Raw genomic sequence first — 23,272 nt, 5'->3', positions numbered from 1 at the left:
CTTTTTTGACCATTCCTTTGGATGTAGCTCCATTGGAGATTTTATTTCTGCTAAGAGACCTGTGAGCAGGGACTGTTATTTGGTCAGGGTGGCTGCGTGTGCATGTAACCACTGTAAACCATGGCTATTCCCCATTTAGATAATCCACAATGGAAATTGCAACAGGCCTACATAGCAGTCTCTCCAGTTCAGCCAAATTCCATAATGCTCTCCCACAGCTTCCTTCTCAATCTTCCTGACACTCATTTATGTGCCTAGCCCACTAGAATTTAGTCCATCACGCTCATAAATTTGTTCATTTTTATGATTAGCCCATTTTGACTTCTTGCACTTTGTTTGTCTTTAAATTTTATCGTTTGTGCCTCAAATTCTAACACCTGTTGGCAGTTTCACCTTGATGAATTAGAGCGACAACTATGGGGATAATTATGAGCAGAAGGAACATTCGGGAATTGTTTCAGTTTTGTTTGTTTTTTCTAGTTGCATTTACAGACCCCCCCACTCCTTACTGAACAATTGAGGGTGTTGGTTACTTCCTTCTGTGTTTATGTAAGAAAGCTGCTTATAGTCAGTTTTTTCCAGTTGGCATATGTACTTCCTTGACTGCAGTTTGACACATCATTCCTCCCACTCCCTCCCTACAAGTGAAGCTAATGAAAGTCCTTTTTTTTATTATTTGTGATTGTTGGTGCTAACCATAGAAGTGGCCGCCATTCCAGCTTGGAAGTGTGCTGCTTGACATACTCGTTTTTGCTTGTTAGTTCCCAGTGGTTGAGAAACCATGTACACTTCACTGGGTGTTCAAACAGCTCCGTAAACTGTCACACACCCAGGCTTGTTTAGGTGAAATGAGAGACCAAATGGTTTATCAAAGCAGTGGGTGTGGATGGAAAATGGATTTTTTTTTCTTTTTGTTGGCAGGTGGGATCGAACTGGGGACCTCTGGAGCTTAGTGGATGATCCTCTACTGCATGAGCTAAAAGCCAACTGTCCCTTAGCTAAGGCTGTAGAGCAGACTCACTAATGGCTAAGTGGTCTCGGTGCCACTAGAGGGACAGAACAGCACACCCAGGAGGTGTGTGGGTTACAAAATATTTTAGTTTATTGTCAAATGTAAGAAATTTTTCAGAATGAGTTATAGTTCAGCCCATCCCTGCTGGGGTGAGAGGATATAAGGAACTTCCTTACCCACCCACCCACCCTTGTGCACCCACACAGGAACCTGGTTCAGTGGCAGCATTTGAGCTTTACATATTGCAAACTGTGCTCAGAGCTAGTTCCCACAGCAACACTAGCTGCATCATATAGGGAAGGAGATGACAGGACCATGCTCCACTTTACTGACTAGCACAACCACCCTGTTCTAGGAGGGTGCACACTGCACCCTATCCTTGGATGGTGCAATATCTGATTCCCCCTTACTTTAGGTAGGCCATGGTGTGCTGTTGCCCATTGTGCATCCTTGCTACCTTCTATCCTGAACTGTGATTTAGCACCATTAGATTTAGTTGAGCCATTAGAATTAAACTGTTTTATCATCTGTCTTTTTTCTATGACAGATCAGTTATTTAAATTGTTTGCCGAAGGAAGGATTGTATATAATTTCCTACATTTTGTATGGTATTCATGAATAAGAGTTGGGTATTGTAACTCATTTTTCCAATATAAAAATGCAAGATTTTTAATATAATCGTCAAGGTGATTTACAACATTAATGAACTGAGCCCTGACCTTCCAATAAGATGCATGCAGGCAGACACCTGTGTCCATGTGGAGCCCATTTGTTAGATGAAATTTCTTTTAAGGTGAACTGAAATGCTTCATAACCATTAAATACGTTCTTCAGTCTTCAAGATCTTTGATATTTTCATGCCTCACTATACCTCAGTTTCCCTGAGTGACTAGTCATAAGTGAGGGGACATAGTAACTCTGTGGCCAAGTTAGGAAAGGAACGCCTCTCCTCCTAACTACCATTTCCCCCTCTAACCACTAGACAATACTGCCTTCCCACAATTTAAAAAAAAATTCTGTGAGACAGGCACAGTATAGTCATCTAATCACAGGAGTGGGTTTTAGGAAGTCCTGAGTTCTAATCCTATTCTAAAATAGCTACTTTTGAGCCCTTAACAAGACATTTCATCTCTCTTGGACTGTTTCTCCATCAGTATAATGGGGGTAAAACCTACCTCTATTTTACTGCTCCCTATTTATATCACAAACACACTTAATTGTGGTATCTTTTACACTATAAATGCTGGTTTCAGAGTAGCAGCCGTGTTAGTCTGTATTCGCAAAAAGAAAAGGAGTACTTGTGGCACCTTAGAGACTAACAAATTTATTAGAGCATAAGCTTTCGTGAGCTACAGCTCACTTCATCGGATGCATTTACTATAAATGCACTATAATATAAAGCACTATAAATGCTGTGTAACCAGATGGCTCCAAAAAGTAATTAAATATTTAAAATGTACCCTATATTTAAAAAAGGTAAGAAAAATCTCTATCATACCCATGAATGCATCTGATGAAGTGAGCTGTAGCTCACGAAAGCTTATGCTCAAATAAATTTGTTAGTCTCTAAGTTGCCGCAAGTACTCCTTTTCTTTTTCCATGAAATGTGAGTTATTGTACTTAGGTACTTGAAGTGTATCTTCTTAAATAGCATTCTTCTTCTGTGCCATGCTAATGCCAGCATTGGATAGGTTTGTCTCTAGCCCTACCAGAGCCATGTAGGGGAGTAGTGGGAAGTAAGTGTGCTCTCCTATGTCCCCTTCCACCATCTCCCCTCTTGACCCCATGCCATGGCTGCTTTTGAATGCTTTGGAGGGATGTCAGAAAGGAGGGAACATAAAGCCTGCATGCTTAATATTTCCAGCACCACCACCTTGAGAAAGGGGGAGGGGCAGGAAATGGGTTCCCCTCTATGTGCTGGCCTGAGGTGCTGGCTAGGAGTAAGGAGTGAGAAAGTTTCACCCAAACTTACTCTCCTCCCAAACAAGAAGGGAGCAGGGAAGGAATTGTGTGGCTCTCCAAGTCAGTTCCTTCCTGGTCCTCGTCCTTCAGTGGTGTAGCTACCTGCTGCCTTGACACAGAGCTGAGTCTCAAGGCGCAAACTAACCTGTTGCGAATATTTTAGAGAAGTCCTAATTTCTGGTAATTAATTTAATGCAATGTAATGTTTCTTCTGTCTGATCTCTTTGATGATTTTTATGCTTTATCTGCATTGTTCCCTTCTTAGTTCTTCCAGCAACTGTGGAGGGTGCACCTTTAGCAGTCAGTGAGAAAGCTGCTGTTGAACACAATGTGAATGGGTCCTTGAAGAAAAAAATCTGACATTGGACCTGTTCCTGAGAAGTGCTGAAACTTTGAAACCACTGACTTCATTGGGAGTTGTGGGTGCACAGCAGCTCTCAGAATCAGGCGCCTGATGGTGTAAGGCCATTAACATTCCTCTTGATTGCCTGAAATTACAGCTCTTGTGGATGCCTGGGACTTTCTTTCAGAGCCAAGTGCTGAATATAAACTGAATCCAAAATGCCCTGTGCTGAATGGGTATATGAGGAATAGCTACAATTTAGGTTCCAGAGGGTCATCAACGCTATTTATTAGAGACTGGTAATAATAGTGAACAGATACATTCCATACCAAGCTCTCCAGGGATTTAAAAATACCCGAAGTCCAGCCAGTGAAATCCAGCCAAGTTTTATAAAAATTATAGTAGTGGCTTTTATTAAATATAATCTGTGCATTTAAAATGTATAAAGTATTCAGTTTACTTAAAGGAGTAATTTTGCCAAATCATAAATGTACCAATAACTAAAGCAAAGAATAACAGTTTAGGAAATCTAAATTTACAGTGCTCTAGAAAAAAGCTTTGACTTTCAGTTTTTAAAAAAACCTCTCTGCTTAAGCATGTGATTCATATTTAATCCTGGTTATACTGAATTCACATTTATATATATGTTTATAGTGGGGTATATGCTTCACATGGTGTATGACTTGTCCCCATTATCACAATACTGACTAGGGTTTAGCTATTTTGAGCCCTTGTTTAGAATACAACCCTCTATTCTGTTATCTTTTACATGTGGTTTTGAAATCTATCTCCTCTTTTATCCACAAGAAATTAATGAACACACATATTTCATAGCATCCAATAAAACTTTAGAATAACATTCTGCAAACATAAACAAAGGTCACTTATGTACAAAAAAGGTCCTAGCCTCAACCATGAAGAATTTATTGCAATACTGGATATAATACTCTTGGCACATACATTCTTCCGTGAACCCAGTACTTGCAGTTTTTGCAAGAGCAAGACTGAAGATCTTGCAGGGTAAATTATAATACTGTTTTATTCAAAATATATGATTTTGAAAACATTTATATTTTGAGGTCCTTTAAAAATTGTCACCCAATGAACATTTCATGGTGCTGTGATGTAAACCTGCACAAACATTATTCATGTGAATAATCTGTCAAGTTACTTTTGTATTGTCAGCATTTGGAGGATAGCACCATTTTACCACTGAGGAAACCGCAAAAGGGCGTTGCCTTAGAATATTCTCATATGTAAATAAATACACAGTTTTGCAACTTGTGCAGAGGTGGGTTGCCAGCAATTTAACAAAACTGGGCCTCATTTCTCCTTGTAAAAACTGTGTTGGAAATATGGGGCCTTATCCTGCAGTCTTTATTCAGGTTAAACTCCAGGTTTTTTTCTATTTGTTTGTTTATTTTATTTAGGAAATTTTAACAAGTTTACAAATCCTTGCCAGAAACAAATCTACACCAGTTAGTTTTTGTTCAAAGAACCGTTATTCAAGAATATTGTCATTAGATCTTTCTTTTTAACATGGTGTTCGTATAACAGAGTCAGCATCATTACAACACCTATAATATGTCACTTCTAGTGATTTTATTAAATTGAGTGAAAAAATTTGGTGGGAATTTAACCTGAATAAAGACTGCAGGATAACTCCCATAATCATTTTAGGGCTGGGGTGTTTCTGAGACAGTCCATAGGAGGAAGGGAGGAAGAGGAATGGCCTTACTGCACCCTGGCTGTTTCCTGTTCCTGCAAGACCCATACATCCTATGAAAGCTGGGAATGTGAGTTAGTGCTGCCCTAGCCTGCGTCATAGGCTGAACTGGCCCCACAGCCCCAGAGTCGTGGAGATATGGACACCCTCTCCTTAGTCCCTGGAGCTGGAGTTTGGATGAATTTTCTCTTTGATCCTTCCTGGCTGTGCCTATTTTTCTTTTCAAAGCTACACTGTATGTGCCTGTTCACGTCAGTATTACTTCTTATTTTTTGATCAGACATTTAGTTGCACATTTTTATGGAAATTAAGATGATGAGAGGTGCATATAAGAAATACCCATTCCATCCCGAGCTTTACATATGACACCAAAGTAGGGCAGGATCTGTCCATATGTAAAATACTCCATTGAAATGCAGCCAACTCTGGGGTGGAGAGTGGTAGCCAACTGGTATGCTGCACTGTACTGTGGAGGACAAAGATTTTGGCCACGGACGCCAACGCAAACTCTTACAAAAAGTGCCAAGTGTTCTTTAGTGTTGATGCAGAACAGATAGAATCTTTAAAGGTCTACACTGAAAGATAAACACGTAGATGGAAGCAGGCTGTTTAATGTAGAAGGATGAAGGACTGAGTCATTCTGCTGGGATTTTAACTGGTAGTTCCAGGAAGTCTATGTATTTAAACTACTATGCCTTTCTCCAGCATTTGAACAGTACAATCACCATCTGCTTGCCCAAGTACTCACCTTCGCTATTTACCCTTTTCTCACTTGCTTAGCCCTACTACAGAAATCTTAAAATTCTTAGAGCTCAGGAGAGACATGCTGGATAGAATAACTGGAATAATATTTATTCAGTAGAGAAACACCTTTTTCCTTTAAAAGGCACATCTGATTTTGATTTTTATAACTTTTTTTTTAATGATACAAGTGACATTGTAAAAGGGAAAACTCCACCTTATGCTGGAGCTATTAGTATGACCATTAGAGTTTTATAAAGGGAAATGTAATAAGAGTATTTTGTACTAACCATGTTAATATTGATTTTAATGGATGCCTTATTAATATGGTACTTGAAATATTTATACTCATTTCAAAGTTGGAGCCACTGGTATTTCAGTACCTATCTATTGCTAATTATAGTTATGACCTTTGATTGGAAAAATATGAGACTTGGGATGTTAGCTTTAGTAGCTTTTTGTTGTTCTTGGCAGTGAGGTTAAGTTACTTATGAAGGGGAAACTGATCCAGGTGCGGATGTGCTGCATGATGCCCTGTGCACCATGTAAGTCCTGTAGAGGGACGTACATGGAAAATAGGAGTGGAGTAATTCCACGGAGTACGTGCACACTCCCTGCGTGCTGCAGAGATGTCTTCATGAAAATTTCAAATAGACCAGCTTAGAGGGAACTGCAACAGGTGGATTGGAGAAGAGGTTGTGGGTTTAATGCTTCCTTGGCCCCAAACCCTCACATAGGAGTTGCAGCCACGATACCAGTCCATGGGCTTCAATAGCGCCATAATGGGGCTATGAAGTCCCTGAAGATGTATGTGTGTGTGTGTGTGTGTGATTCCCACCCATTTCCATTCTCACTTAGTGCCCTGCCACAAATCCTGATCATTCAGGCTATTTGCTAGTTGGGTAGAATTTCACCCTAAATAAATTGAATGGTTATTTCCTGTAAAATAATTAACTTCTGATCATTATTAAACTTTTTGTTGGTTTTAAAAGTGATCTGCAAAGGGGATGCTGGATGAGGAAATGAGCTTGTGCCTTCATAAAATGTTTCTAAGGTAAAATATGAGCAGACAAAACATTAGGGACATCGTGTCTTATATCCCCTGTTTTTGTTGGAGGACTCGCTTTGTTTACACTGAAATTTTTGTATGTAGCTGCACTGCTGTATCTGTATCAGGACAAACCCTTAGTGTTGCATTGGTGCAAGTCATAGCATGCACCAGTGCCTTTATACCAATGCACCATGTCTAAGCTAAGGGTTTGCACTAGTGTCTGAAAATCCCAGTGTAAACAAAACCTCACTAGTGGTCTCAGCTGTGTATTGTGACTACACTCTCTGCCTATAAGAGAGAGCGTGCTAAATCCTTAACACAGACACCTTTTTCTTTCAAGAGTTTTGCTTAAATATATGTTAAAAAAACAAATTTTCTCAACTAATGCATCTGATGAAGTGAGCTGCAGCTGCAGCTCACAAAAGCTTATGCTCAAATAAATTTGTTAGTTTCTAAGGTGCCACAAGTACTCCTTTTCTTTCAACTAATTAAGTTTCACTTCCTTGGTATCTGTGATGTTGCAACCATATATGTTTTCCAGACATCTAAAACCTTCCAGAGAAGAATTTCAAATATAGGGGAAATATAAATAAATAAAAACCCATCAAGCCTTTTTTATAAAGGTACAAGCCCATGTTGGGGGGTAAGAGGGGTTGTTTTGTTTTATTTGTGCAAGTCCTCCTTAAAAGAAAAAAAATACCTCAAAAAAATTTGGTTGTTCCAAATGATAGCAATACCTCATTATTATTCCTTTAAAATGTTAAATTGTTATATTTACAACCAGGATGCCATTAGCTTCCCTATTAGTATTTAGTTCAAAGGAAGACTTATAAGCTCAAAAAAAGTTCTGTTGTATAAAACTGAATGTGTGTTTGATATCACAGTAGTTTTGGGAACAATGCAAAGGTCAGTTATGTTGCTTGCTCTCCTGTCACATGATGTGGATGTGTATATGAATGCATCCCTGGAATTCCACTGTGGGATCTGCATCTTTGAAGCTGATGCTAAAATTACTGCCTAGGCTCTTGCAAAGGCGGATACTGATAGAAGATTCAATGAAATCGAAGGTCGCTGGTCTGGTAGGTGTTGAAAGATACCTGGCTATGATACTATTTCTGATTTAATAATGCGAATGGGAGGCTAGTCCTTTGTAATAATTAGGACTAATTACTGAAGAGGTGTTGACAGATGGGCTAAGAGGAAACAAACTGCCTTTATCCAGTGGTTTAGAGTCAGATTACTGGTCTTGTGTTATCTGTTTCTCAGAAAGTAGAAGCTTCAATCATTCACTAAGTCTTCAAAGGGGAAAGGGATCCTAACAATATACAGGATTTGGGATGAAGCTATGAAATAAATCTTTGACTCAAAATGGCTAAATTAATCCCTTTTCCGTAAATTATTATAGTTTTTAAATTTGAGTTACAGATGAAGAATCTGATTATACTTCAAAGTGAGTCAAACCATTATTGGTGACTTTTTTTTGCTGCTGTTCATTGATTAGTTAATACCTAATTCCTTCCTCTCCTGAATGCTCGGTTTCCTCCTTCAGGAATGATATCTATGGCTGATATCCAACTGGAATGGGGAGGAAAAGGCAGTTGTTTAGGACTTCTTCTTGGTACATGAAACATGAGGGTTTATAGCACGTAGACACAATATCTCTGTATGAAAAGTAAAACAAAACAGGTTTACCAAATTTCAGTTATCTAGCTCTTTATACACACACACAAGAAGATGGAAACTTTAGCAAAAATTGGCAGATTTTGGTTAGTTTTGTTAGTCTGGGAATTATTTTTTTTTACTATTGAATATTTTTTAAAGAAAGTTCTTTCCTCCCGTATTCTTTCTGACGTGACTTCCATCCCCTCAATGTGGAGCCTCTTGCCTAAATAGCTGACATTGTCTGTCAGATTTTTGCTTGGTAGGAATAGGTTTAGTAAAGACATTAAAGAGTTAACAATCTTTCACTGGAATGAACATTTGGAGTAGCTTACTTCAGACAAATGATTTAAAACTCTAGCTATCCTCCATTGTCTCAAATGACTCCCTTTTATATACACTTCTTCCCACCATCCACCCAATCTTGACCCTGTTTTTCTGTGAAGCAGTGGATAAATATGGTGGACTTGGATAGTTTTATAAAGAGAGGTAGCTTTCAATTATTTATTTGCTTTTTAACAATGGAGACACTTTAATTAGTGTTTAAATATTTATAATCAGTTTTATTGTGCTGTAAAATCTGTTATACTTTGATCTAGATTTTCTGCTTTGAGATAATGATAATCATAAAGGTTTTCTTAATGAATTTGGTCAGAATTTGACATAATCTGATTATCTGGTGAAAGACTGACACCTCAATTCCTGCCAGCATAAAAGACCAGTACAAAAGGGGCTGTTCAGAGCCCATTCAAAGGCTGGAAGTTCAAGTTCAGGTACTGCAGGCTGTTTCAAGATTCAGAATTAAGATGGTGAAATAGTTTTAGATTTCACTGTTGGGTTTTGTTTTTTGTTTTGTTTTTTCTGATCGAATGTGGTTCATACTGGACAAGGGGACTGAAGCTTTAAATAAGTAATAACACTTTAAACATGTTAACTGTCTTCAGGAACTTTTGGTTTAGCAAGTACAGAGAAATAAACAGCTAATATAAGACATGACCCCTTAAAAATATGGAAGAGCTAACAGATCAGAATGTGCCAGGCATCTGTATCATTTAATACTAGAAATTCTAGTATGAAGGTCATTGAAGAATTATTGAACTGGTGTTGTAGTTGTTCGCTCACTTTTTATTAATATCCTTCACATTTTGACTATTTACCTGTTCTGATATTGTTATCTCAGGAATGGGGAAAATAAATATTGCAGTGTTGTAGCTATGTCAGTACCAGAATATGAGAGAGACCAGGTGGATGAGTTAATATCTTTTAATGGATCAACTTCTCTTGGTGGAAGAGACAACCTTTTGAGCTGCACAGAGCTCTTCTTCAGATATTACCAAAGATATTAAATATTTAAAGATATCACCTCACCCACTTGTCTCTCTCAAAATAACTATATTTAACAACTCCGTCCTACATGGTCATGGAAAATGGATCTAGAATTATGTGATCAAATTCACATGGAAGAACAATTATGGTTTTGTATCTAAAATCTAAGATTAGACTAAGCAGTTAAAATAAACATTTGTTGTATTTGATGATCAGGTAACATTTACCCTGTAAATGTCATTCTTGTTTGCACCAGAATTACGGTGCATTCTTGTCACATTTCTTGGACTACTTTGCTATCTGATAACGTGGCTTATCCAAATAACATCGACATAAATTGTATCTGATAGGAACCACAGTGGACGAAAAGGAGGTGCTGATACCAATTAATGTTGAATTTTAGTGAGAGACACAGCAGAAGAATGCTTTTTAATCTGCTTCTCTGAATCCTAAATTTGAAATGGTTGATATACATGACATTTGGCCTTTTTAAACAAAAAATAAAAATTGATTCTTGAAATAGTAAAGATTATGGACCAAATTTTACAGTCCTTATTAAGGCAAAACTCCCACTGACACCAGTGGGACTTCTGCCTAATAAAGCCTGCAAGTTTTGATCTAATGAATTAATACAGAGTAGAGGAACATCACACAACCTTATTATACAATTTGAAGACTTCTCTTTTCTTAGTGAACTCGCTAAAAGTTTTCTTTCATTGTGCTTACAGAGGGGTTTGAGCACAGATCTGGGAGATCATAAATCCTATGCTGATCCTGGCTCTTTCAGTGACTCTCTGTTACCATGGACAAATCACTTAGCCTCTCTGCCTCCGTTTCTCTGTCTGTAAAATGATTTATAATAATACTTGCCTTGCAGCAGTACTGTGGCTTAGTTAACAAACATAAAGATTCTAAAGAAGGAATGAATTTATAGATATTATTACTGCACCCATAGAGATTAAATAATTTAATATTTTGATTTAAGGGTCTAATTCTGCAAACCTCACTCACTTCAAAGGGATTGCTCAAGTGAGTAAGGATTTTCAGGACAGGGTCAAAAATGTGGACTATGAAAACAAGCAGGAACTACAACATCTGATTTACTATTTGATTACTTCAACTATTTGTGACTTAGGTGGATTTTTTTAAAAAAGTTGTTGTCTGAAACATATCTATAAAATAAATCTTAAAAACAGAAACCATGTGAAAAAAGTAAATACAATATTCCGTTGTACGTGTATCCTGAAATGTACCAATGCCTAAAGGATTTCTTGCTCAATTTAACCATAAAAATACTTTCCTTCCTCTCCGCCTTTTCCAATGATTTTGTATTTTGTCAGTGCTGTCTCGGTGTTTTAGAAAATGGGGGAACAAGGATAAAATAAAATATTTTGGGAGCTTTTTCAGAGCGCTCAACCAGGAGATAGTTTGGGTACAGTTTCTTACAGTGCACGATGAAATAACCTTGTTCCCTCTAGAATTAGGATCATTTTGGATAAGTGGTATCTGTGGGCAGTGTTGTATATTTTGTACCAGCAAAAATAGCATAAAATCAAGTAACTGATTCAAAAGATTTAAAGAATATGAAGTAGCATGTTGCTTCCATATATGTTTAAAACAAATCCCTTCTCAATTCCTTCTGAAAAAAATACACACCGAGATGGGGTGGCAACTTTGAGATGACAGCCAGTGCCAGGATTTTAGGAAAGGATACGCTGAAGAAAGTTTAAGGCCTCCTAATAGTAAAGGGTCAGCAGTGGCTTGTGCGGTTTTTTTAATGGATAGTTTTTACTTCTAAAGTGGTAAAGACGGGAACAAAAATACCACACTTACTTCTATTGGTAATATTTAAGTACATTTTTGCTGTAACATTGTTTAGTACAAACAGATACCATTCCTCCAGAAATAACTATTTATAAAGTGAGGTGTGAGAAGGCTTATTTTGGTTGAAACTTGTGTAAGTCCATTTTTTTTTAAACGGAGGCTAAAGTTACACAGTAAAAGTTTAATTTGGGTAAAACTGACAGAGACATTAAAATAAATGTTGTATTATGTACGAACTTTGTAAATTAGTATGAAAGATTTTATTTGCCCTTCCTCCCCTATTGTCAGTTATCACGGGATGATCTCCTGTGCTGGAACTGGGGAGTCAATAGAGTTAACCCAGTTTACTCCAGCTGAGGGCCCGGCCCTGTACGTCAATAGTCAATTGACTAGCCATTTTGTGATATATATGTTAGACCTATAACGTCATTTCTTAAGAGTTATATTTTTATTATATAGTATCATATTGCGTATGCATTGATATTGAATTAAAACAAGTTTTATGTTCTATTTCACATTTAGAAGGAGAAAATCTATAGAACACAAAAAGTTATCCTGTGCGTATTGTGTTTCGTGTTCATATGCCCTGTGGGAGGAAAAGAAAAGTAATAGAACAGACAAATAAATAAACGTGGTGTTGAAACTGGCATTATAGAGTCTGCTGTTGCACAATAGAACCGCAATCAATTTACTGTCTTTATTGGTCGAGTGCCAGAAAAATAGTATAGTATAATACAAAGCTAGATTAATTAAATAGTAATTATAAGGGAATAAAATCATAAAAGTTTATCATGGGAAAAATATGTGTCTAGAATTAATTAGTTTTCTAATAAAGTATGTATTTTAATTGCTCAGAATTATGGAATCCTTAATTGCAGACATGCAAGTTTGGCCAGATTAAGTTGCTGTAAGAACTTGATATATTTCTTCTCTGTCAGGTTGCTTTTTTTTTTTAATAGTTTGCTACTAAACAAGAGTATTTCAGGAAATGTCTGCTAAAATGTCTCGAAGGTGTTTAATTAAATCTTTGCAGTCTGAGGACAATATTAACTAGTTATTGCTGTTGGAAGCAAGAGATTCATGCCCAATGCTGAAGTAGGCAGCACTCCTAATTTCGGAGGCTGGGTAGACCGATCTCTGTTGCTGACAGATTGCTATGCATGGCTGAACTGAAAGGCTACTCAAAACAGCCTTTAGATGGTCCTTGGCTTATCAATTTTCTGCTAGATTTCAATGATTTATCAAGTGTGCAAACTTGAATTCAACTTTAAGCCTGAATGTTGTGTTGTACAGAGACAATTGTGTGAAGACTTTTTTTCATTTATTTTGTGCATTTTCACATTCTTTAATTTTTCAAGGAGATTTGGCATTAGAGGTCCTATATCTTTTTGCATTAGCCATATGGGGAGTCTGTTTTGGAGTTGAACTACTGTGTATTTTGTGTCGGATTTCTTTCTCCTAAAACAAGGCTTTCCGTAGTTTTATCATTGCACTTTACTGGGCAATTAATGGCTTCATAAAGCAAAACAGATGGGTTTCTTTTTCTTTAATCTGGACAATGAACCTGTTTATGAAACACTAACATTTCATCAATTTCAGCTGTGTTTTCATGCTGTATTTTAGCTTGACATATTAAAAACAAGTGCAATGGCATAACTGTAGCCATGATATTTGGTTTTCTCAAAAATGTTTATTTCAGTGAGATTTGCAATGCCTAAAATGTTTAACTGTGTTAAGAAAGGTCAGCCAGCTGATAGCTAAAGGCGAGTATGTCAAAATGAAAGACTGAAAAAAAAATTATCATTCTGACACACCAGGAGTATTAGAATGATTAATGTTTATGTTAATTTATGGCTTTTACATGTTGATTAATAGCTTTTTTTTTTAGTGACTAAAATGTATAGGGGCAATGAGATCCATATGCTAACTCAGTGTTCTTAGTTTTGTTCCCATGCTGAATCTGTGTTTTCATATGGAAAATAATTATAGTGAATTTTTTTAATTGCAGATGGAAGTATTTGGAGGTTATCCTCAAGATACCAGCTCAAATCCCAAATATTTCTGAAAATCGTATGTTGAAATTTATATGCATTTTCTTTACAAACTTAATTATTTAAAGACATAAGTGTATTGTGTTTTGTTCTCTGTCAATTAGATGATGACTAGTTAGAGGAGAAAAGGTGTTAAAACTGTAACTAGCCATTCTCTGACTGGAAATGATTGAAAAAAATCACATTGTATTTCTATTAGTAGCCATTTTTCCCCCCTGCTTTGACTGAATTTCTTGGCATATATTTTTACCACTGGCTGATAAACAAATCAGTTTGCTCCCTAACCATTTATTGGTTTATACAGTGAAATGTGGAAACCTCCATTGTTCCCTAGATGGGGTCAGGAAAGAAGCTAACTTTGGCCCAGTTCCTGAAGGAGGTTGAGCTCCTAACCTGTTTACTTCAGTGGCAGAGGGAGCTACTTTGCATCTCTCAGGATTAGACTTATTATTTTGAAGTCTTCTTCTGAGCAGTCAGTCATTAGTGGTCATTAACAACTATTTTGTGGCCAGTTAGAATGAAAACTCTGGCAGCACTGACTTCCCAACCTGTAAAAATTCAGGCCTCTAGTCAGTTGCAACATAGGATGTGTGGCAATTGGTTAATGGTATCCATTAATACAGTATTGTATAGCTTGGTCATATAAATCAGCAAGTCCTGTTTGATGCTGTTATCCCTCTACATTTAAATTTTCAAAAGCAACAATGTTATGTCAGTATGGAAATCTCTTGGTTATGTTGTTTTTTGTTCATATTTCAGTTCACACTAGTGCATGCTTCCAGTCTATTGCCATGATTTTATTTTTGATTAGTTTTTAACATGAATCTTTTAAGATACAACGGTGTTGCTTAATTCCTACTTTGACACTGATGTCTGAGGATGAACGTAGTTAAAGAATAAATGTACAAAGTAATTAGCTAATGCTAATGTAAAGCACTGGATATACATATTGCTAAAAGGAATGACTCTTTCATTTGTACGTCTTGTGTCAAATCATTCTATTTGAAACCATTCTATTTACTTAATTAGCTTTTTAAACATAAACACTAAAGCACGATATATGGAATTAGTATTATTATAGTATTAGTAGTATAGCAAGAAAGATATCAAACAGACCTATAAAGTAAAAAGCTTAACGTTACAGTCATGTTTTCTTGGCATATTTTTCAAAAGTTAACGTAGTGCTCACATGTCTAAAAGCAAGTCACGTGTCACATGCAGGCAAGCTTCCTCCTACCCCCAGTTCTACCAGTGTGCCTCAGTTCTGACCTCACGATACTATGCAGTTTCTCTCCTGTGTTTTACTTGAGGAAAGACTGACACTTATATCAAATTATGTGGTGAAGCTGTGATGTGTACAAATGAGAATGTAAGCTCCTGTTCCTTGTAGACTAAATCTGGATTTGAATTCCAAGTTGCTTCATTTGGTGGGGGAAAGAAAAAAAAAAAAAAGACTTGTTATATTTTTAGCTTATTATAGAGTACAAACTAAACATCCTTTTGCTCAGATACTTTTCCCATTTAAATGTTCTTCCCTACTTTGTGTTTTTTATGTAAAGCTTATAGGATTTGCAGAGTCAAACTCAAAGGCAGTGGGCTGAAAAATTACCACAAATTTTTGGTAGGCTGATGGGCATATGTGTTTTACCAAATATTTAACCTGCTTTTAGAGCGCATTTTCTTAGTATGTTGTAAACTTCAAATACTCATCTTTGAGTTCAAATACTCTGAAATAAGCAGTTCAGTTGCTTTCTGCAGATGTATCTGGAAGCTGCCAGACCATCTGTATTTTAGTTATGTTTGGATAAAATGGTTATTTGTAATCCTGGACTTTGATCCTGTGCCTGCTAGAAATGCCACATGTCCATACAGCATTTGCCCCAACTACTGTTGTCTGAGGTATGTGCAAGTTCCACTGTGTTTTGGCATTTCAAGTAGAGTAGATTTAGAGGAAGGCCAATCAACCCAGGGTCTCTGTTGATCCAGCCTGACTGCTCAAATGGATCATACAGCCAACCAGTAACGTGGTAGCCAGCTGAGATGCGGGAGGTCCACAATTTTTAAATGCAGCCATCCACTATGGGTACTGCTGGGGGCAGAAGGAGAGATTGCCTCACCATGAGAGCTCAACTATCTGTTATGATTTATAGGCAGAAAGCCTGGACAAGATTGGCCTTATGGGCCCTTTAGAAAGCTCATACTGTAAAGGCTACCTATCATATTTTAAAATTGAAAATGGAGTTGGATTATGTGCTTTATACTATTAACTTAATAAAATTGCCCTTTCAACCAGTTTTCTTTAAAATTTACATACTGTATATTCTTATTGAAGGCAGGTGCTATATAGTCAATCTAGTTAGTTAGCTATAAGATGTGGGAAACGTGTCTTAAAAATCATCACAAAAGGAGCAAAGTTACCCTTTGACCCCAGTGGAAAAGACAGAAGTGCAATCTGGAGAGGAGCTTTCATACATGAGAACAGGGAAGAAAAAAGGTTATTCATATTTTTACTGACTAATTCTTTAATCTTACTCTTCTTTGGGAGGCTGGCACCTGGTAGGCTTGGAATTTCCAGAAATAAAAGGGATTTCATATATTTGATGATGAGCACACCTGGATGTGTCGAATATTTTGCAGTCATAATTATATCTGCACACCTGCTAGTTAGAGTCCCGAGTCAGTTTGCCAGACGTGCCGAGAGAGATTTATCTCTGGCATACCTGAAAAATCTCTCTTTAGCACCAACTTTTTGCTACTTTGTAAACAACTACAGAATCAGAAGCCTTTTTTAGTTTTTTGCTGAAGCTGTCTGTATCTCAGATTAAATTGTGGGGTTGTGGGGGAAGGGGGTGCTTGGATGATCGTTTACTAGCAATTTGTTTTTGCTTCGATGTGTGATGGAAATACAAATGACAGGAGTGGGAACAGGAGAGTTGTTGAATTCAACTGGAATTTTTCCTGTGGGAATCTATTAATGTTTTTAATTCTCTGTGAGATTTTTCTAAGGTAATCTTTCTGACATTTACATTTTTTAATGACTATTATTAATTGAAAAATCAACTTTTTTTTTATCAAATGCTGAAGTAGTGCATTTCTCACTGCATAGAAACTCAAATAACTTGAGGAAAGTTCCCTAAATTACACGCGAAACAAAGTGGGGTTTTATAGATGGTGTTTGGTAATTTGTTCTCTAAAGTTATATAACTTTACATTTTTTGAAGAAGACTAAACAATTCCCAATTTTAGTAGAAACATGTTTTGCATGGCAAAGCCCTTTACAATACAATGTGTGATGTGCACAGTCATTTTCTAACTGGAATATTGATCTGGACATCTGGATTTTCCAATCAGCATGCAATTGGTGGTGGATCAAGAGTAATCAACATAATATATCTGGGGTTTGTATTGTACCCTGTCCAAATAACTTCTGGAGCACAATTTGGTCCCTGAAGGAGGAGAGTGTTACCAGCACAGGAAAGGCTAGGGGAAAAAAAGAATAGGATTGATGTCTATTTAAAATAACAAGACCAAAGTACGGCAAGGAGGTGTTGCATCTCTCAAGGCTGGTATCCTCTTACAAACAAATAGTGTCATAAGCAAAACTTAATTCATGTCCTCCAATGTCCTGTCTTGGAAGCCAGTGCTCACAACATCTAGGTGCCTGTGAGTCAAGCACATGGTTAGGACAGAGAACTTTTTTGAAAGCATTTATTATAAATTTCCTTCTGTGGGTCTCACTTTGCTGCTTAGAGCCCTGGGGCCTGATTCTGGTCTCACACCAGTGTTGGTCACTTTTGAAAATGGGACTTAGGCTCCTAAATCATTTAGGGACTTTTGAAAATTTTGAAGATGGGCACTTAGGTGCTTTTGAAAAAGCTCACTAGGTGGCTATCTGCATCTTCAGGCACTTAAATACAGTACCTTTGAAAATCTTCTTAAGGGATGTTGCCGAAGTTCACAGAGGAAATTAGCAACAGAGGTGGGATTAGAATTTAGGAGTTCACTGTTCTTGCATCCGATGAAGTGAGCTGTAGCTCACGAAAGCTTATGCTCTAATAAATTTGTTAGTCTCTAAGGTGCCACAAGTACTCCATTTCTTTTTCTTCTTGAACTGTTGCTCAAACTGCTGTGTCACAACTAGTGTCGAGAGCAGTAGAAATCTTAAAATTGTTATGCTGTCACTTCTCACCAAGCACCACTGTCTTTTTTGCTGTGCAGCCTCTGATGATTTAGCAGTAGCAATTAATAATAGAAAATACCTCATTCCCGAGCAAAACACAACATGGGGCTATTGATAAAAGCCATATACTATTAAATACAGATTTCCACATTGATGTATATAATCGCAAAATCCCATTTCCAAAGATTGACAATTTACTTTGAATCCATGAGTGAATAAAGTATGTTTACTATTATTTTTTCCCTATATCCCAGTCTGAGGAGTCTTCTACAGTATTGTCCTTGAAAAGACGTGCATTAGGAGTGTCTGTTTCATGCCAGCTAAAACCTTCCTCACATCCAGGCATACACAGTCTATCAGCAAAACTTTTGTGTTGCTAATTAGAAAAATGCTATTAAATCCTGCCTCGTAATCCCGATATCCTCTGAGCTGACTCAATTCCATTTTGTCTCCCTCCCTCTCTTAGAACTATACTTTGGAATCATTCCTTCATAAAAAGGGACACCTCCCTATAACGTGCTCTGTGTTAGCTACATTAAACGTTCAGAGGGTTCCAAAGACAAATTGTCACTTTGAGGGTGATTAGAATGGTTTTGGATAGTTATGGAGCTCTGATCAAGTGACCTTCAAAGACAAAGTGCTTATTGTAACAGACAGTCTCATAATAAGGATGAAGTACGTTACAGATAGGCACTGAAGGGTTGAATCTCACCATGGGGAACAACCTTGTACAAGCGTGTAATCATCTGAAAATTTATTCCAGGCTTGTCATGAGTCTGGATCATCAGATATCATCATAAAACAGATGAATCAGTGCATTAAAACATGGAAGTTATGCACTGAGCTCATTATTTTTGTAGCTTACTGTACAGTACTATTGAGGAAGAGAGAGATGTTAGATTGTAAACTCCTGTTTCATGACTAGACCTAAAATATTTGTTTAATTAGGAATTACAGATACCGTAGTTATCGCTGTTATATAAATAACAAAGATAGAATTAAATCTCTCTCATCTCAACTGAGTTGCAGTAGTCAACGCATCCATTTAATAAAGGAAGAGTCAAAGTCTGACACTGACGCATCATGAGTGTCTACTTAAAAACTGAAATGTTTTACTTGTCCATGTAATGCTTAGTTTTACTTCTGTGTTACCATCCTATTCTGGGACCCAGCTGGGAGAAAGAATCCTGTTGACATTCACTTATTTAACTTAGAAAATGATTCTTTGGGGTAGTGGAACCCATCAGTAAACAGCTTTTTGAAAGAGTCATGATTATTGATATCCACCATGACAGCCCCCCTCCCCTTACTTTTCAATCTACTCATTTCTTAATAAAAAGGAGTACTTGTGGCACCTTAGAGACTAACAAATTTATTTGAGCATAAGCTTTGAGCTGTAGCTCACGAAAGCTTATGCTCAAATAAATTTGTTAGTCTCTAAGGTGCCACAAGTACTCCTTTTCTTTTTGCATATACAGACTAACACGGCTGCTACTCTGAAACCTGTCATTTCTTAATGTGAACAGCGGCAATAAAGTAAGAGATAGAAGTGTAGGCTATATGGGGCATGGTCACTTATTTCACACAGGAAAGACTGTCAATAAAAACCTGCTTATAATACTCACTACTTTGTCATTTTCCAAATTAATTTAAAGCTCATAAAGGCTACTAAATTAATAGCTATGCCTCAGCATGGTTCTGGAGGATCCTCCAGAACAAGCTGAAGTATTGTTCAGTCTTCATTGCCATACAGTCTTTGTTGTCTTTGCAAAAATTGTCTAAATAGGTGTTCATTTTGATGGACATTTTTGTGCTGTGAACATGTTTTGGTAAGGCCTGGATCAATCCAAGCACTTAAGAATGTGCCTAACTGGGTCATATGAGTAGCTCTTTTGAATTCAACAGGATTACTCAAGTGCTTAAAGTTTTATGCACATGCTTAAGAGCTCTGTTGATTTGCAGCCTGTGATCAACCACTTGCTTTATATAGTCCCCCAGCCCAGTCATCAAATAATAATTTTTGATTACTACTGATGCTAGGCCATATTTGAACCAGCGCCTAGAGGCGAAAAGATCTATATTTTTCCTGATCCTGGGAAGAATGCAAACCCCTCTGAATGCAATATTTAACATAGTGTGGTCATAAAATTAAAAAGAAATGCTGCTTTGATTTTTGAAATATAACCATACCTGGAACCAAAAGTTGGAGCACTTGGGAGTAATGAAACTCTGGGGTAAAAATGAGTATCACTCTAATCTTACCTGGAATCCTTTTGAGTGGATATATATTCCATGGCAAGAGAGCACAGTGAAAGGATTATTTTGGAAGGAAGGGGAAAGAATTTGCCAAGGGCCTAACTGGAATGATAAATGTGCTTGCTCCACTAAATTTGTGTGTCCAGTTCTTTGCATTTTGTAGTTGTCACTTGTCAGTCCAGTTTGCAGCATGGAGAATAATAACTGAACACATTTGTATATTCAAATATATGATGGATGCATATTCATGTAGCAAGCTTAGCACTTCTCATAGTTTAGCGTGGATGGATAGCAATGAGAAGCAGATTTGATAGATTGCTTGATCCCTAAGTGTAAGAGGGAACATTTTAGTTTGGATTATATGGCGAATAACCTCAACATAATGCTAGCTATAAGGGGAAAGTATAGACTTTTAAGCGAAGCAAATGTTTGAAGCAGACCACAGTTGTAGTTCTGTTGTTCATAATATATGCTTCTTAACACTATGTGATTAAGAAAATCTTTTTTCTTAATGTGCTTTTCTTTGATTTCTCTTCTTGGAAAGTGTCTCTAGATTATTGCTGATATGGCTCTTCCACCTCCAGATCCACAATTTGTTCTACGGGGTACTAGTGCTGAAGTCCATACTCTACATTTTTATTGTGGAGGCCAAGAACACAATTACCCCATTCTATTCTCTGGGTGAGTAGAAACCTTTAAGTAAACTTCCCACCAGAAGCTGTTGCAGAGATGAGCATCCTTCAACCCCCCCCCCTTTTTTTTTTTTAAAGAGAACATATACTTTAAGTAAATTGTACCTGGGAAAAACAACAAAATGTATTCTCAGTAAGTGATTGGTGCGTTGAATGAAGCCTGTGTACGTACATAACACTTCAGAGTCCGAGAAGGCGGAAGAACAGCAAAATTTCTTATCAAATTTTACATGATTGTCACAGCAAATGCCATCCATTCCCTCTATCAGGTCTTCCAATGGGCTGATCCATGTCTGGAACCTGAAGACACGCAGGGTGGATACAATTCTAGATGGTCATGGAGGAAAATCTGTGCACTGGGTGGAAGCAATCTATGGCAGAGACGGGCTCCTCAGGTCAGTGGAGTAGTCAAAAGGGACAAGAAATTGTGGTGCTTGTATTAATCTTGTTGCTGTAACATACTTGATAAAAAGGCGTTGCTTATTTCTGAAGTCACTGTAAGTCTTGTCTCTGAACATACAAGACAAAGTGTGACACAATTTACAATAAAAGACCAAATTTAAAAGCCACAACATAAAAATTGAGAATGCCTAAAATAATGTTTTCAATTTCTTCAGAGTAAATACTGCTTCCTGTGACTACAGCATCACAATTCAGTATTTCTGGTGTCCTTTAGTACATCAATGGAAGTGAGGTAACCTGAAGTCTTTATGTGAAGAAGGGAAATTTGGGTGTAAACTGACAAACGTTCCACAATAGTTTTCAAAAAAGAAAAATACAGAATAAGATCATGTCTACACTAGTGAGCTGTGCTGCTGTAAGATTGCTCGTGCAGCCACTCTGTGCTTCTGGGGGAGAGCTTTCCTATCAACATAATTAAACCATCTCCAACAAGCAGCAGTAGCTACGTCAGCGGGAGAGCGTCTCCTGCCGACATAGCGCTGTCCACCCCAGCACTTCTGTCAGTGAAACTTGAGTCACTCAGAGGGGTGTCTTTTTCCACACACCCCAGTGACATAAATTATACCAATAAAGTGCTAGTGTAGAGATATCCAAGTTACAAGGTAGAAAACCATAAAGACAAAGGCGATAAGTGAGTTCAAGATATAGGAAAAGTAAAGGATTTGAAGGATGTGCGTGGAAGAGCAAGAATGGCGGATTAGTATCCACAAAAATTGAACAAGAATGCTGGATTACATATTCACACTCTGTTGCAAAATATATTACGTTCTCCTGCAAGGAGGGATGTTTGCAAGGTTACTGTGTTCCTTGGAATACACAGGTGATCCACCTTCTTTGCAGCAGATGCCAGAGCATCTGTGTGATTTTTTTGAGGTGTTCTGACATGTTTATCAGGAAAAGACATCTCTTGTAAAGTACTATAGAGCTCATTAGCATTTATATTGTTGTCTGCCTTAAATTCTGTTAACACCCTGAAGATATTTGGTATTGAACTAAAATTATTCATCTAATTATCCAGTTTCCCCCCTCATCTATTCTCTGCTGTGTATTTATAACATTATGATGCTTTAGGTATCTAATATAATTCCAGGGCTGTTGTTACCTGTATTTTTTCTTATCTGCATCTAAAATTTAACAGAACAAACCATTTTCCCCATCTCCTGATAGATTCTTAAAATGTAAAGTCTCATGAGCTACAGAACTATTCAATATAATTCCTGTTTATGAACTAACTAGGATGAGGAGTTCATAAAATCAAAGTTTATAAAATTGAATATTTCAAAATTACAGTAGGTACAGTGCATAACTTAATTTATTAATTGTTCAGTGATTATGTACATTACCAAATGTATATAGTGTGCCTGGTTTTTCTTTTACTGAGAGAATAGCATCTCTTCTTTGCTGCCAAATCTGTCTTTTCAAACCTGTATAGTCACTTAAACATTGGCTGAAGGATTGAAGTCACATTTTACGGCAGGAAAATGGCATCAGCATCAGAAAAATGGTTCATATGAGTGATGTTCATAAAATCGGGGTGTTACTGTACATTACACTGTTTTGCTTAATGCTTCTGTCAAGTGAGAAAATAATTAGTAAATTAAAAATACTTGAATTTGTATAATTTAATGTATGGAAGAGGGAGTGGGGGAGACTCCTATCCAGATGATAACTTGACAGCAGATACTGTAACTACTTGGATACTTATAGAGTATATTAATGAATTCATTGTTCAGGCTTGCATACCCAATATTGTTGTCAATACCTGCAATTGCTTGTAACTTGACCCTGAAATAACTAGGTTGTTGCTCTTACTATTGACTATTTATGTTCCATCTTTAAAAACAATGTGAGATTGATTTGTGGGAAACACTGAGGTTTCAGGATATTGTAATGGAATATGGAGCTATTTTCAGACTACTCCAATCAGTAGAGACTGATAGTTATTACCATCTGATAGTAGTTGGTGACCTGTGATAGATGAGACTGG

General features: G+C 37.1%; 1 protein-coding gene across 1 annotated transcript in view; it reads left to right on the top strand.

Annotated features, from left to right (window-relative positions):
• GNB1L (G protein subunit beta 1 like) overlaps positions 1-23,272 on the top strand; it is a 57,730-nt gene that overhangs the window by 9,406 nt on the left and 25,052 nt on the right. Inside the window, 2 exon segments of the mRNA XM_043498081.1 lie at positions 20,675-20,812; positions 21,093-21,218. Of these exon segments, the coding sequence (XP_043354016.1) occupies positions 20,697-20,812; positions 21,093-21,218 (242 nt within the window). The 5' untranslated portion in view covers positions 20,675-20,696.

The sequence above is a fragment of the Dermochelys coriacea genome, chromosome 15 (assembly GCF_009764565.3).
Source record: "Dermochelys coriacea isolate rDerCor1 chromosome 15, rDerCor1.pri.v4, whole genome shotgun sequence".
Taxonomy (NCBI): domain Eukaryota; kingdom Metazoa; phylum Chordata; order Testudines; family Dermochelyidae; genus Dermochelys; species Dermochelys coriacea.
This window is presented reverse-complemented; position numbering and strand designations above follow the sequence as displayed.